The sequence below is a fragment of the Cavia porcellus genome, unplaced genomic scaffold (assembly GCF_034190915.1).
Source record: "Cavia porcellus strain 051 isolate PalLab524CR breed Dunkin Hartley unplaced genomic scaffold, mCavPor4.1 scaffold_18, whole genome shotgun sequence".
In the NCBI taxonomy this organism is placed as follows: Eukaryota; Metazoa; Chordata; class Mammalia; order Rodentia; family Caviidae; genus Cavia; species Cavia porcellus.
In genome coordinates this window covers 48,718,269-48,733,336 of record NW_026947501.1, presented here as the reverse complement: position 1 = coordinate 48,733,336, position 15,068 = coordinate 48,718,269, and the positions used below count along the sequence as shown (strand labels likewise).

General features: G+C 45.2%; 1 protein-coding gene across 2 annotated transcripts in view; it reads left to right on the top strand.

Moving 5' to 3' along the window:
- The window catches only part of Tmem182 (transmembrane protein 182), a 42,383-nt gene that overhangs the window by 12,038 nt on the left and 15,277 nt on the right, over positions 1–15,068 (top strand). Inside the window, exon 4 of one of the 2 annotated variants that reach the window (XM_003471601.3) lies at positions 12,176–12,313. The exons of the other annotated variant lie outside the window; for it this stretch is intronic. Within the exon in view, the coding sequence (XP_003471649.1) occupies positions 12,176–12,313 (138 nt within the window). The remainder of the gene's footprint in view (positions 1–12,175; positions 12,314–15,068) is intronic. 2 annotated transcript variants of the gene reach the window in all.

Below are 15,068 nucleotides of genomic sequence, written 5' to 3'. Positions count from 1 at the left end.
TTTTGCCATATTTTGCTCTTTGAAAACAACTTTAGAGTTATAGGAATACAATTGATCTGAATATAAAATGTAGTTTATTTAATTTTTTTTTATGGTACCTGGGATCGAACTCACTACCTTGTGTTTGCCAGACAGGAGCTGTGCTGCTGAGCTAAATCCCCCAAAATATATGGTTCTTTTAAGAGATGGCTTTTGTCAGGCACTTTTCCTAATGCTGAAATTCATTGCTTCCACTTCACCCCTAGCTGGGCCGGCTGTAACAGGCATCAGCAGGCCCCTGATTCGGTCTTGTGAAGGGAATTGTCCTGGTTCGCACAGAGCAGAGTGCTGATCCAGGGCGACATGGTTACTGTGCAACACCGGGTGTTTGTTATAACACTGTGCTGTGCTGAGTCTCCTGGGAGGATGGGAAGTCTTCTAGAGACACACATGACCCATTAATGTGGGCTGCCAGCCCCTGCAACCACACACAAACCTGGCTGTGGGGAACCAGTGATCTTCGTGATGATTTTTGCACTAATGGGCAGTTTCGGGAGGCTGGTCCTTTCCTGCAGCCGGGCAGAAGCTCAGGGGTGCAGTTCATTATCACAGGGGCAGGCTGGCCTTGCAGTTGCTAGGACTATGTGCAGGAGAGTTGAGGGTGACTCTGGGAGCCATGGGTCCACCTGGGTGTAGAGAAGCCAGCAAGAACTGCAGAGGCTGGTAAGCAGCTGGCTTCTGAAAGATGCACAGAGTACAGCGGTCAGGGCAGTGAGGAGAATGAGCTGAAGGCTGTGGGGAGGCGTCACAGCACGTTGGGGAGCGGTCACATCAGTGACAGAGGCCTGCAGAGGGACCAGCTGTCCTGCTTAGTGAATGCTGACTCTTTAACACCAATGATCGCATTTCTTGCTGAGGTTCCCCGCCATGAACTGAGGATAGACAGAGTCACAGAAGAGGAGATGCACTCTTTCATCACATGCCTGAGGCCAGCCCAGCCTGGGTCAGAAACTAATACTCCTTTCCACGGCAGGGGGAATTGGGGAATGTAGACAATGTAAGGCAATGACGAATTAGTTTTTAGGTAGTTCAGCAGACTTTGGTAAAATATCCAATGGCCAAGGGCAAAGTCCATGGGCTCTGCAGAGCAGCGATGGTTTGGAAATAATTCTCTGTGGAATACCGAGTGGGACCTAGATACCATGCAGCAGAATGTGAGAGTTCTGTTCAGGGTGTCCAGGGGTAGGTCCTAGTCTTTCTTCCTGTGATGAAGATTTGTTGAAAAGCAAACTCAGAGGAGAGTCTGCAGTAACTCCTTTCTCCCTTGAAGGGCCAGACATTATTGTGCAGGCAGGAAGCTGTCGCAGGAAAGTCTCTTCTGGAGCCTAATACTTTTCATGCTTCCTTAACTTACTGTGGTCAGCATGTCAGGGAGTCCTAGGCCGGGTGACCATCTGGGTTCTTTCGTGATGAGTAACCACATGCTGAAGTGCCAGAAGGTGTTAGTGACATCCCCACTGTCTTGTTCACACTGAGAAGAAGAGAAGGTCTTCTGAGCTGGGCTGGGCTGGGCTGTGACAGGCTCAGGCCTGCGAGGTTGCACCCCAGCTGACACAGCACCCGACTCCGCCTCCCCCTAGGGCACCTGCTGCTATGGGCGGGCATGGTGCCTGGCACCCAGGGGCCCTTCTCGTCTCCACATTTTACTTTCCTCCTGCTTTTCTTGGTTTCTTCTTTGATTCCAACTCCCTGATAAGGTCTCCCTGCTTGTGTGATTTCCCCCAAGCCAGGTTGATCTCTACAAAGCTTTGCCAAATTTTTATTTTTTGGTTTCTTTTCTCTAAGAACTTTATCCCTTCACAAAGGCAGATTAGGAAGGTTCTGTAAGACAAGGAGGTGTGGGACCACCTCCCTTTTTCTTGACCTGTCTTTCTCACTGGAAACACCTTCATGTAAAACCACGCTGCAACCTTTTCCTCTGTGGCTTTGATATTAATAAGTTGAAGCTCTGTGGGGCGAGAAAATAAAAATAAAAATAAGTAAATAAAATAAAGCCACAAAAAAAAGTTTCACTCACATGAGTCAGTGCTTTTTTTCCCCCCATATAATTTTTGGGGAAAGACTGCCAAACTTTGATCAAAAATGTCCCACCAGAAGAAGACCACACTTTTCCTGTCTTTTCCATGCCCCTGGCAGCCTCCCACCTGTACCAGAACTGGTCACAGTTGTATAAACATACTAATACATGCACATGCCACCCCTCTCTTCTTGGGTTCCCTCATCTGTGATTTCCCTGGGCTGGCTCCATTTCCGGTCACCCCTTCTCTCTTCTCCCTGTGCTGACCGGGACCTGCTCCCTTCCTCTGCTCCTGCCTGACTCACTACAGCTGGTGGTGACAGCCATCTGCTTGGGCATTTCTGTCCGCTTAGACTGCTTGATGGCATTGGTTACACATTCCTGATGTGATGACACCAGTAGTTGTTTGTCTTATTGTGTTGCTTGGTGCCTGGTAGCTTTTCCATGGATGGTTGTGCATGGGCGAATGGGAGAAGGGATTGAGTTTAGTTGTTCACCACTTCTTTTGTTGTGCATCTCAGCTATAACTGGAGAGAAAAAATCAAATCATTTTGAGACAAACTTTTCTAGCGTAGAAATGGTAGAAACTGCTGGACTTTGAGTCCCGAGGATTTCTGGACAGATCACAGTGTTATGTGATAAAAGAGCACAAAATTTCCTGGAGAAATGAGTTCTAGGCTGTTAGAGATGGATATCAGTAAATCATCTGAAAGACATGAAAAGAAAGCTCCAGTGACCACAGAACTCTGAGAACAAATACTGTAATGAGGTAGCTAAGCCCACGCAGTGAGGACTCACTACTGTGTGTCCGAAAGCTTGGGCAAATGGATTCCAATTTCATGTTCAGAAAAGCATCTGAATAAAGCTGTTTTTCCACTCTATCTTAATAGTAAGGGTATTGCTATCTTTGTAGGTGGAGTCATCAAATTTGGCTTTTCTGCAGTGTGTCTGGACCCGCCTAGGAATCTTGTGTTCTTGATTCATTTCTGGCCCTGGTATTTCAGCCCCATCCCTGCCGCTCTTACTAATACCCAAGTGTTAACGCCCATTCCTCCACCCCTCTGCTCTTCTTCCACAAGAGCTAGCTTATCCCTGATGAGGATTCAGAGAGGATCAGTTGGCAACAACCTTCCAGCTTTTGTGGGGTTCATTTCCATTTGCACACCCCATGCTCTTTATTTTTGTAAGTACGTGTTGGCAACACATGATGATCACATTCCGTGTGGGGAGCTGGCTCAGATGCCTAACACACCTCTCTCCTTCCTGTGCCCCTTTCCCTTCCCTCCCTTTGCCTTCCCTCCATCTCTCAGTCCCTTCACATTTCCAAAATATCTAGCTCCTTACTTACAATTGCCCATATTTTATTTTGCTCTTTAATAATCTGTATTGTACTTTGGGGTTCTCATGTAAAAGAGGCCATGTGATATTGAAGCTCACATCCCCGATTTTTTTCACTTAATTTTATGGTTTTGAGCCACAAAATATGTATTTTCTTACATATCACTCAAACTCATCTTCCTTTATGGCACAGTACCTATCCATTGTGTATAAATATCACATTTTCTTTATCCATATTCCATTGATGGGCATAGAGGCCACTTTCAACGTTTAACTATTATGAATTGTGCTGCTATAAACATGGACTTGCACCTATCATTGTAATACAATGTCTCTGACTGTTTTGGAAATATATCTAGTAGGACAATAGATGGGTCAAGTGGAAATTCTTATTTCAGTTTTACTCCTACAGAAGCTGCATGACTTACAACCTGGTAAAGCCTTTGTCATGGTTTGTGTCTGGATGTCCCCCCAAAGCCTCATGCAATCATGGGAGCGGGTTTTTCAAAGAAGCTGAATCTAGAGTTTGTGGTTGATTCTCTGTCTAGTGCTGGGATTGGGGGTGAGTGCTACATCTGGCCTAGGGCATGTAGCCTGCATATAAGGGATATAAGTATAAGGGATCGAGAAGAGGCTTGTTCCTTCCTTTTGCTCTTATTACTTTTGTATCTTCTGAGGCCATGAATGGTTGCCCATCTGCCATGTGCCACTTTGCCTTGGAGCCAGCTGATTATGGATTCCCTCCACAAACTGTGACCTGAGTAAGTCTTCCTCCCTTACTTTGGGTGTCAGTTGTTTTGTCTCAGCAATGAGAGAAAAGTAACGAAGACAACCACTGTGTATTGAAAGTACATGCCTGAACCATGCATACTGTAGACTTAATGGGCTGTGAATCCTGGCTATGGGCTGTGCTCACATTGCCGTGGTCCCACGTTGCCAGAGAGGCTCCCTGACACCTACAGAGCACCATCCCCAGAAGAGATCTGTAGTGATTGATTGATTGTGTCACCTTGAGACATTTAGAAGCTAGACTAAATCAGCTCAACAATTCTACAGCCTAGACCCGCCCTCGGGTCTTCCCCTGGATGGTATAAAAGGGAAGGAGGAAGGACAGATAAGATTCTGTTCTTTGGAGGAGATCTGGTCTTTGTCTTAGGTTTGGAAGTCAATCTCCTGGCTTTTCCAGCACAGACCCTTAGGCTTTGGCCTTGGATCCTTCAGATTCCTGTGTAGACTCATCCGTGTTATGTCACAGCACCATCAGCTTGCCGGTGCAGACTTACATGGCACACTACAGAGAACTCCAGACCTTGGATTAAATCCTTCAGCCTCCAGCATGCAGATGCACTCCACACGCTGCCTCATCTGACCATGATAAACCAATTCTGTAATTTCTTATACATTTGTATATTTTGTGTTATATTTGTTTTCTCTAGCAAAACCCTGACTAACACAAGATCCAAATTCAAAATGTACTTTCCAGTGTGTGTGGACCACTCTTGACCATGATAAAGTCTGCCTTCCCATCACCCTAGCCACCTTCCCTGCCAGCTCCAATACTCTATAGCCAACCTTCTGAGCTGCCAGAAACCGCCCTCCGTCACCGGCTCCTTAGGGACAAAGGAGATGCTGAACACAGTTTTGCTCTCTTCCCTGGGAGGAAACCCCTGCTCCTCCCCTCCAAGGACTTTCCCAAGGTCGTGGACAGAGGATGCTTCCTCTCCTGGCAGCAGGGTGGGTACTTACAGTAGCGGGTATGTGACCTCCCTTGGGGCGCTGAGTGTGCCTTTGATCTTGATTAAAGTCGGTAGGCCATACTGAGTGAGGCCTGGACTGGTTCAGCAAGTGCAGGACCACAGAGCTCAGCCTGGCCACACGGGACAGCCTGTCTCCTGCACGACACTGGCAAATCAGTACTTTTAGTTCTGCCCAACCTGCCAAGGCCAGCAGGGCCTGGCAGTGGAGGACAGGCTGATGGCTTGGAACAGAGCCTCTTGCCAGGGGTCAGGCGATGCTGCCACAGGTCCTCCTGCTGCAGGGCAGGGCACGGGCTTTGTTATGGGGCATAGAACACATTGCTGAGCTCCACACTTTCCCGAGAAAGGTTTGCTGAGACACTAAATACAGAGCCAAGAGGATGTTTGTCACACCTTCGCAGAGCAAACCAGGGGCACAAACACAAACCTATTCTTGTTGTATTCTTGTTGGTTCTCACACTGGGCAGGACACAAATACCAAAGCACCCTACTCTAGCACCCCTGGCCCCTGGCACTGAGGGAGCCCTCTGAACACATTGCTAAATTAAGTCAGTGGCTTAGTTGTTCCCAAGGTGCCACTGCCAAGTGAGCCTGGTAGGGCTGCTCTTAATGGGTCCCTAGTGAGGCACCAGCTTGAGTGGTGAGCAGATGGGAGTGGCTAGCAGTGAGATTTATTCTAAGTAACCCAGTGAAAGCTCGGGATGTTTTACCATGACCTGACGTAGTGAGGCTTGGGTCCATTTTAATTACATTCTTGCTGGAGAAATAACAGTGTAGGGCTTTGTTTTTCTATTCCTTTACCTGAAATTTAAAACTGATGCCTGTTCTGTCGTTAGTGTACTGACTGGTCATATACACATACACACAGGGAGACAGAACACAAAGACACAGATACACAGGGAGAAGCACACAGAGACACACATAAAGGTACATAGAGATCCATGCACAGACACATACATGCAAAGACCCACGCAGACTCACAAACACACAGATACAGCACTCTGACACACACAGACATTTTCCACAGACACACAAAGATATATGCAAGCACACACACAAACACATGCACAGACACACCAAGCATGATCAGAATATACAGTGCAGGCTTAAACTTTAAAAATTTATCACAGCGAAGACACATTGCCACTAATAACCTCAGATCCTCCCCCTAAGTTTGAATACACTTGTCCCATCCTTCTTGCTGCTTTCCAGAGCAGCTTAAGAAGTCCTCTCTTCTGAGCTTTTGTTATACTGTCACAGCTGCCTCAATGTCCAGAGCTGATTCATAATGCTTAGCTTTTGTGGTCATTTTGACTTTGGGAAAGAGCCAGAAGTCACAGGGTACCAGCTCCCATGAGTGCAGTGAATGGCGACACATTATATTTTTATTTGACAGGAAACTGACATAAATACTTTGAGTTGATTCAGAAGGTTGGGGTGGTCAGAAAAATACAGGTTCCAAGAGGACCCCAGAGTGGCCTCAGAAAGTGACTGCCACAGTGGGATAAGGGTGTTCGAAGCGGGGGGGGGGGCATTTTGAGAGGGATTGATGGCAGGGTACCTTTTATTGTAATTTTAAAAGGTTTTTGTTTAAACATTTACTGTTGATCACACTTTCTGTATCCACACATCTCCCTCACACACAGACACACTTCCACATACACACACGTCAACACGCATCATTAATGGTCCACTGTATTGCACAGTCTTCACTGTCCTGTAGTTTTAGGTGATGTGTTTCCTCCCTGGTAAATTCTTAACCAGTGGTTCCCTATTCTCCCTGCTTGTGTCATTCCGGAATCTGGCCTTTCAGGTAAACTTAAGCTATGAACTCTTTTGATACTCACTTGAATGTGAAATTTGAAGCTGCAACACAGTTGATATGTTTTATTTTATGTATTTTTATTAAACTGATACCCCAGGAACATTCCATATGCACTCTTCATTAACAAGCTAGATGATCTCTAATGACGTGACTTTTCCCTACAAATCCACAACAGAATGCTCTGTGAATAAAAACAAGAAAATATCACATACAAGGGAAAATATAAAGCTATGAAATGCTATACAGAATATGTCAATGTCCTATTTCAGTGCACCCTGAGCTGATGACTGTCAGACTAGATCTAGAATGAAATTACTAAGTAAATAGGTGGTGAAAGCAACACCCAAAGGATAAGGCTTAACCTGGCCAGGAAAATAAAGTTGGGATGACTCTTTTACACAGCATCTGTGTTTAGTCTGATCGCTAGACAATCCCTCATTCCAACACTTGGCCAAAGAGTATTGCAGGGTCAACTCACCTCCTTATCTAAAATTGGCATAATTTAATTTCCTTGAAAGTAGTCTTTAACTCTTACTTTTAATTGATTCAGATAAAGCTTTCTTTTAATTAACCCAAATTATGCTGATACAGATTATCTACAAATCCTTTCATATTATAAATCTTGCTTCATGTATCAACAGGAATTAATGGGAGTCAGTATTGTTTAAGTTAAATGTTGAATTGCATGAAGTGGGTTTTTAAGGATATTTTCCTTGGCACAGTCCAAATCCATCAGTGATGAGGCTGCACAGTTTTTAGGGGTTCTTGTAAGGAGTAAGGAAACAAACAGATTTCTTTGAGATACATCCCATATCAGTGAGTCTGAATCAACAGAAAACAACTGAACAATATCATCTTCCCTCCATAAAACTGTGTACACGCAGGCACACACACAGAAAGCCTCGGGAGAGCCTGACATACAAAGCAGAATATCCCCATCAGCCCAGGTCAGGAGATTAGCAGTTGTTTGCTAATGTCAACTGTGTTGTTGACAAGTGTCTTGTTTTTGAGATGTGATAACCAATAGGAATCACAGCACACATATCTGCAAGCCTCCCGCATGCATCCCCTGTTCCAACATTATCTCAGTCTTCACTGCGAACCTCTGTGAGACATCTCTTCCCTGTCAGATACCCACGGCCATCATAGTGACCCCGTCAGTACACAGAGGAGCCTCAGTATCACACGTGACTCCCAAAGCCTATGCATTCGATTTGCTCCCTGTTGATGATTCCCTGGGTGCCTTGGTTTTATTTTGAAGACTGACCCAATTCTACCCAATTCCACAGGTCATCCCTCCTTAGGACTGAACATTTTAGTTCTGGGATCAAAATGTGATGCCTACAAAAACCATGCAATGCAATCAGCTAGGGAAACAGGAAATCCGAGAGCTGTTACAGGCTGTGCTCTGGAGCCTGGGTGCACAGGCAGGGGAGTGAAGTCCATGTACCCGCGCTCAGGACTCGGCTGGCAGGCTGCTTCCGTGCGGCCAGACCTGGGCAGCCGGCACCACCTCCCCACGAATACCCATCTGCTTCCCCTGCTTCTGATGCAGTCACAGTCAAAGGTCTGCTCATTTTGCTGGAGCACATGAAAGGACAGGAACCAGCTGCTGGCAGCGCTGGGGACATTGGTTCTCGGTGTCTGCTCTGCCTCCTCTCCCTCACCGTGCGTCCCTCTCCTCCCTCCCGTGTGGACGTTTCCTGCACCCTCTCTGCCCTCCGCCTACCCTGATTCCCATTCAGAGCTCTCGGCTTGGACTCATCTTTGCTTGTACGGACCCAGCTCCCAGGGCCTCTTTTCTGCTCCCCTGCACTGCCCCCCCCTACTGTCCCCGAGGGACCGTGTCTGTCACCCCGGTTCATCTCATCAAACCATGGTCAGCAGTCATAGGCCAGAGAGTGACATTAGCGGCCTGCATGTGGATGGCTGGTTCCATTTCTGCATATTTTAAATATTTCGGATTAGGATCATGCTGTCCAAAACATAACCTGTGATTTCTTAGACGGCAGTCTGCTTTGAAGACTTTGTCTATAAGGTGTTTCTGTGTCAGGATAATTTTTGTTGAGTTTATCCTCAACAAAATTTGGTAATGTATCGGTAATTTTGTTTGTCATCGTATTTTGGAAGTTTTTTAGGCATTATTTTTATGGCAGTTTTGCTCTTTCCTCTGCTTCATGAGCTTTAATGATACCAGTGTGAGAACTTTTGACTGTGTTCTTCAAGCCTCTAGACTCCGTTTTTTTCCCAGTACTTTTCCTTGTTTCCATGTTGGACAGTTTTTAACTGTTCTTTGTTTAGGGTATCATAGTCTTTTGTTTCCCATCTTCGTTCTGTCATGGAATTTTAAATTTCAGACATTGTCTTTTCTGATTTAAAACATTCAGTATAGTTCTTTTGTTACAGACTCTGTTTCTCTTCAAGATTTTCTCACTTCCTGTTCATTTTGAGGTTTGGTAGAAACTGCTTCTGACAGCTGCTTTAAAACCCTGTATAATAACTCACAATCAGAATTATTTATGGATTGGTTCAGTTTTCTGATTGCCTGGTCCTTTGAGAATGCATCAGATTTTCATGGCTGCTGGCATATCAGGTAATTTTAGGTTTGTGTTCTAGTCATCTTTGAAGGATGGTGTCTGACTTCATATACTGTCTAAGTTATCTGGAGAATACTGATCTGTTGCTGTTTTAACAACAACGGACCTTCTTGTTCTGCCCTTTGCTTTTGTGGTGGAGACTTCACTGCCCAAGCCCTGGGTCTGTCCTGTGGTGTGTCTGTGGTGGGATCTGGGCCCTGGTGCTTTTTATGCTGCGATCCTATTCTCTAAGACTCTGCTCTACGCTTTGGGCATTTTCTGTGGCTGTGCCACTTGCAGGAGAGCTTGGTGTTGTGCAGCTTCCAACTCCAGAATCTTTTCCCCAGCTCTCTCCCTGGGGATTCCCTCCACACCTTCTGGCTGCCCCTTTCCCAGTGCCTCAGGCTAACAAGGTGGAGTTTTCTTTGCCGCAGAGTGGCATTTTTGTGCATTTGTGCCATGAAAGAAGACAGCGAGACAAAAGAGGAAATGCTTGACCCAGGTTCCACTGTTTATACTATGAAGGCCCCTGCCTCTGCCTGCACAGCTGTGTTTGGAGCTGAACTGGAAGCAGAATAAAAAAGGAAACAAGAGAGAGAAAAAATGAATAGGAGGATCCCCCAACTCTGGCTCTCAGGGAGCCCCTTTTCTGGATCTCTGCCTAGCATAGTGGATTTCCTTAACAGTAGTTTCTCTATTTGATATGTTGGCCAAACCTAGAAAGAAAGGAAGGAAGGAAGGAGGGAAGGAAGGAAGGAAGGAAGGAAGGAAGGAAGGAAGGAAGGAAGGGAGGAAGGAAGGAAGGAAGGAAGGGAGGAAGGGAGGAAGGGAGGGAGGGAGGGAGGGAGGGAGGGAGGGAAAGAAGAAAGAAAAAGAAATAAAGAAAAAAGAAAGAAAGAAAGAAAGAAAGAAAGAAAGAAAGAAAGAAAGAAAGAAAAGAACTCCTATGAAGCTAAGCTGCTCTGACATCCACCTCCACCCCCTTCCTGTCCCTTACTCCTCACCACTCAGACAGGTGTTGTTATTCTTATCCAGGTTTCCTTATGATCTAGGAGTGACCAATGGGCTTCTCACTCCTTGGCTGCTTCTGCATGTCTCTGCCCAAGCTTTTTGTAAATGAAAAGCATGCAAATAAGAAGTTGAGGTCCATGAGTCATGTAATAAACTCTGGGGGGACCAGGATGGCAGATGTTTGGTCCACAGCCTTTACTCTCACAGTGCACACTCAGAGCCCGTGTTAATACAGGGGTCCCTCGGCATCTATAAGGGATGCGCCCCAAGACCTTGTGGACCCCCATATCTGCAGATGCTCAAATCCCTTGGACAAAATGGTGTGGAATTTGCAAAGAACTCACACACACCCTCCTGCATATCTAGCGGAATGCAAATGCTGTATGAATAGTTGTTATACTGTATTGTTTAGGTGTAAGGATGAGAATAAAGTGTGGCATTTCCACGGCAGAGGCAGTCTCTTTTGAAGCGTTTTCTGTCTCAGGCTGGTTCTGTCCTCAGATGCAGAATCCACGAGTCTGGAAGACACCTGTGTCTCTTTGCTGCTGTGCTCCCTGCTAAGGCCCACGTCTGCAGGGTGCTTCTCAATAAGGCAGAGCTGGAAGCAGCCCCAGAAGCGGGGTGGTATGTGGGGAAAGCCACCTTCTCCTTCTTTCCTCCTTTCCTCTTTTCTCTAAGCTTCCAGCAGATTGATATATTTCATTTTGGAAGGCAAGCTTGCTGAGGAAAGTCATTCATGGCTTTTCAATAAAGTTTCTATATTTTCTTTAAAAAGTTACAATATGTTTTAGCAGCCCCAAACTGAGTAACACTTTCCATTGCACTTTTTCCATCTATACACACAAGCATTCAGCTTAGTATAGTGGCCCTGGAGAAATGATGAATTTGTTTAATAGATTGGTAATTATCCAGCTCAAACATGATTATTAAAATTCCTTTTCTTTTGATTACTATATATTACCCACCCCACAATCCATTTATCACCAGCTGCACGCATTAACTAAGCCTTGCTTGCCCTTGACTGTGGGACTTCTGAGCTTCCTGCTCTGATTGTAATTGTAAAAGTGGTATTTCTTGAGTTGATGTGATATAAAATGTTGGACCTCCTTAGAAGGTAGAGCTGTACAAGCTTTATTTGTGGTTTTGCTGGCCATTTTTATTGCCTTAGAATATTTTCCAGTTGAGCTATGCTCTAAATAAAGGTGTCCTTTTGGGTTAGGGGTTTGGGTGGATTTGTTAATCATCTTTCAGTGGGTCTGTGTTGTGCAAATGTCATCCTAGTGGAAAACGTGAGGCAGAATTTGCAAGTAAAGTGGATGCTTTTTGTGTCTGCCTGTGATGTGATCCTGCTGAGGAGAACTCCTGGGTTTTCCTACTTCCAAGGTGGGTAATCTGGTCTAGAAATGAGCCCTGTAGTGTGTGGGGTACGCTTCCAAGCACCTGGGCGACTGAAGGTCACTGACAGGGACTTGGCTGAGTCCAGGGTCATCACATAAGAGCTGCCCTTACAGGCGACTCAGGACCCACTCAGTGTGGAGCAGCTCCCTGGGAACAGATGGCTGTGTCTGCAGGCTAAGTGTGTTTTCCTCTCCTCTTTCTCTGGCATTTCCAGTTTACCGTGGCTTCTGGGCGGTGCTGATGCTCCTCGGAGTGGTGGCCGTGGTGAGCGCCAGTTTCCTGATCATCTGCGCGGCTCCCTTCTCCAGCCACTTGCTCTACAAAGCTGGTGGGGGCTCCTACGTTGCTGCAGGTAGGTGCCAGAGTCAAGACTGGGTCCACAGCCTCGGTTTTCTCCGAAACTTCATGGCTCCCAGTTGCAGATTGGGATCTCTGCTGCAGTCCTGCAGCTTGTGGAGGCACCAGTGTTCATACCCAATATCCGGGCAGAGCTGTCTTCCAGCTCTCCAGAGACTCCCGGTCCACATGCTGGCCTCAGCCACCATGTAGTTCCCATGGGAACGAGAGCAGGGAGATTAGAAGGGACAGATGCACTCCCAACTCCATGACAGCCACTTGCTCTCTTGTTCTATAAATTTTCAGTCTGTAAATTTGGGGCCATTACATGTCTCACCATAACATTTCAGCATACAGGTACACTTTTTGTATACTCTCAAAAAAGACAGCCCTAGCCAGGTGTGGTGGCGCACAACTGTAATCCCAGCAATCGGGAGGCTGAGGCAGGGGGATCATTGCAAGTTTGAGGCCAGCCTGGGCTACAAAGTCTGAACTGCATAGCAAGAGCCTGTATCAAAAAGAAAAAAAAAAAAAAAAGACAGCCCCATGATTATATTTTTGATAAACATATCCTTGTGATTTATTTATCATAAGTAAAAAACAATCCTTTCCTATACTGCCATTCAGTTTTCTGTGTATTTATGAATTTCTCATTTCTTTATTGTGACAGGCTCTCATTACATTGTTAAATTGCTAAGTTGCTTGACCTTGTGATGTTCCTCCCCAGCCTTCCGGAGTGCAGGAATTACAGAGACCTGCCACTCTGCCTGGCTCTTTTCTCTAACCTGTGCTTTCCCTGTGCTATCTGAACACATTCTCTTCTGTTGAAACCTGCATTGAATTTACTCTGTATTCCTAACGGTTTAGTTCCTGATGAAGCGATCATACTACAAATAAAAATAATTGAATAGACAACATTTATGAATTTTAAGGGTTTTTTTTTGTTTAATTAGGAAGTAAAAGTTAGATGGCTGCCATGAAAATACAAGCACTGCTGCCATTTGTAAGGCAGCAGCTAGAACTTTGTACAGCAGACAGCTTCAGTGTGACAGGAACAAATGGTGAGATCAGGTGGACAGTGGCCGGTGTCTGTGTGACAGACAGATGCCAGTGCAGGGACTGATGCTAGAGAATTTCCATTTTATAGTTTGTGCAAGAGAGTCATACATCCCAAGAACAGGATGGAGAGTTTCATTGATCTATAACCTTTGCAACACAGCTTCCAATGCTGTCTGCCATAATCCATAGTGGTCAGCTAGGTAAAGTCTTTGTGTAATGTTGCCCTTACTTCTGCATAAGGAATAAAAGAACTCATCAAATACAGAGCCTGTGTTACAGAGTTTAAAATCACTGTGAGAAAAGCCCTAGTTTTTTCTTGTTTTCTTTTATTTCAATCTTTTCTTTCATTGGTATTACCCTTGGGGCTCAGAGTTTGTTGTTATTATTTTTGTTTGTTTATTTATTTTTGTCTTTTTGAGATATAGTTTCACTATGCAGTTCAGGCTGGCCTGGAACTCAATTTGCAACCCAGGCTGGCCTCAAAATTGCAGCAATCCTCTTGCCTCAAGCTCAGAGTTTTTAATAGTCTTATTTTATTGGGATAGAAATGACCTGAGGTGGTATTTTAGGCTATTCATAAACTTGTGCAAATATCACCACCTGATTCTGGAATATTCTCATCACATCATGAAGAAACCCTAGCTCACCTCTTTTCCACTCCTCAGCAGCTCTAAGGACCCTGACATGCTTTCTGTCTCTGTGGCTCTTATATTTCACATAATTGGAATCCTCAAGCTTCTTGCTTGACTTTTTTTCATTTAAGTTTATTTCATTACGATTTACACGATTTACAATGTCTCTGCTTTCAGGCCCATTCCATCTCTTAGCATCTTCTTTCCCACATAGTTTTTCTCTGCTAAAGTCTACCCTTGCTGCATTGAAAGTTATAGCAAAGGTGCATCCTTTTCTGCGGTCCTCCCAGAGATAAGAGAATACAGTACTCTCCGATAAAATGTAGACATTCTTGTTTCTTCTCAGTCTCTGATTTTGTTTTCTAGTCTGGAGTCCTAATAAAGGGCACATACAGGTACAGTAGTAGTGAGTATTAACAAATGATGGGCGGCCCCACTGTCTTAGAAGTGCTTCAATGCCAGCTTTGGTCTGATTGGGAAATTGTGTGTGTTCATGTATGTGTGGGCATTGACTGCTACGTAAAATTACTTGCTGTTCAATTTTTCATTTTATATTTTTGTGCAAGAGAGTAGAAAGAATTATCTTTGGCCGAGAACTCTGTAGGGGATAATGCGTTTGCTGGGTACTCACATAATCATCCACTCATGTTCAGTGGGTTTTCTTTACTCCCCAATGCCCTGGAGCCTGTGCTAAGGACTGAGGGCCTCCTTCATGTGAAGGGCCCTTCAGAGCTCTGAAAAGTCCATTCTGAAAAATACTAAACCAGTTACGAGAACAAACCTTTCAGTATAGATTTTAATATCCTCCATGGCACAATTCTGTATGACTTCTGTATGAGCGTTCATCTCATAAGAAGATAGAGAGAAGGGGATGTGAGGCTGAGGCAGAGAGACGAGGGGGGACTCTGCTGCCTGAGATGCAGTGTTTCAATGCGCTTCACACTTGGAGCAGGAAGACCCTGCACTCGGGGATGGTAGTGCTTGACTGTCTACCAGGGATGCCTGTCATCAGACACAATCTTTAAGCCTTCACAAGGCCAATAAATCATCCTTGGACTTGAACACTTGCTGACCTTACCC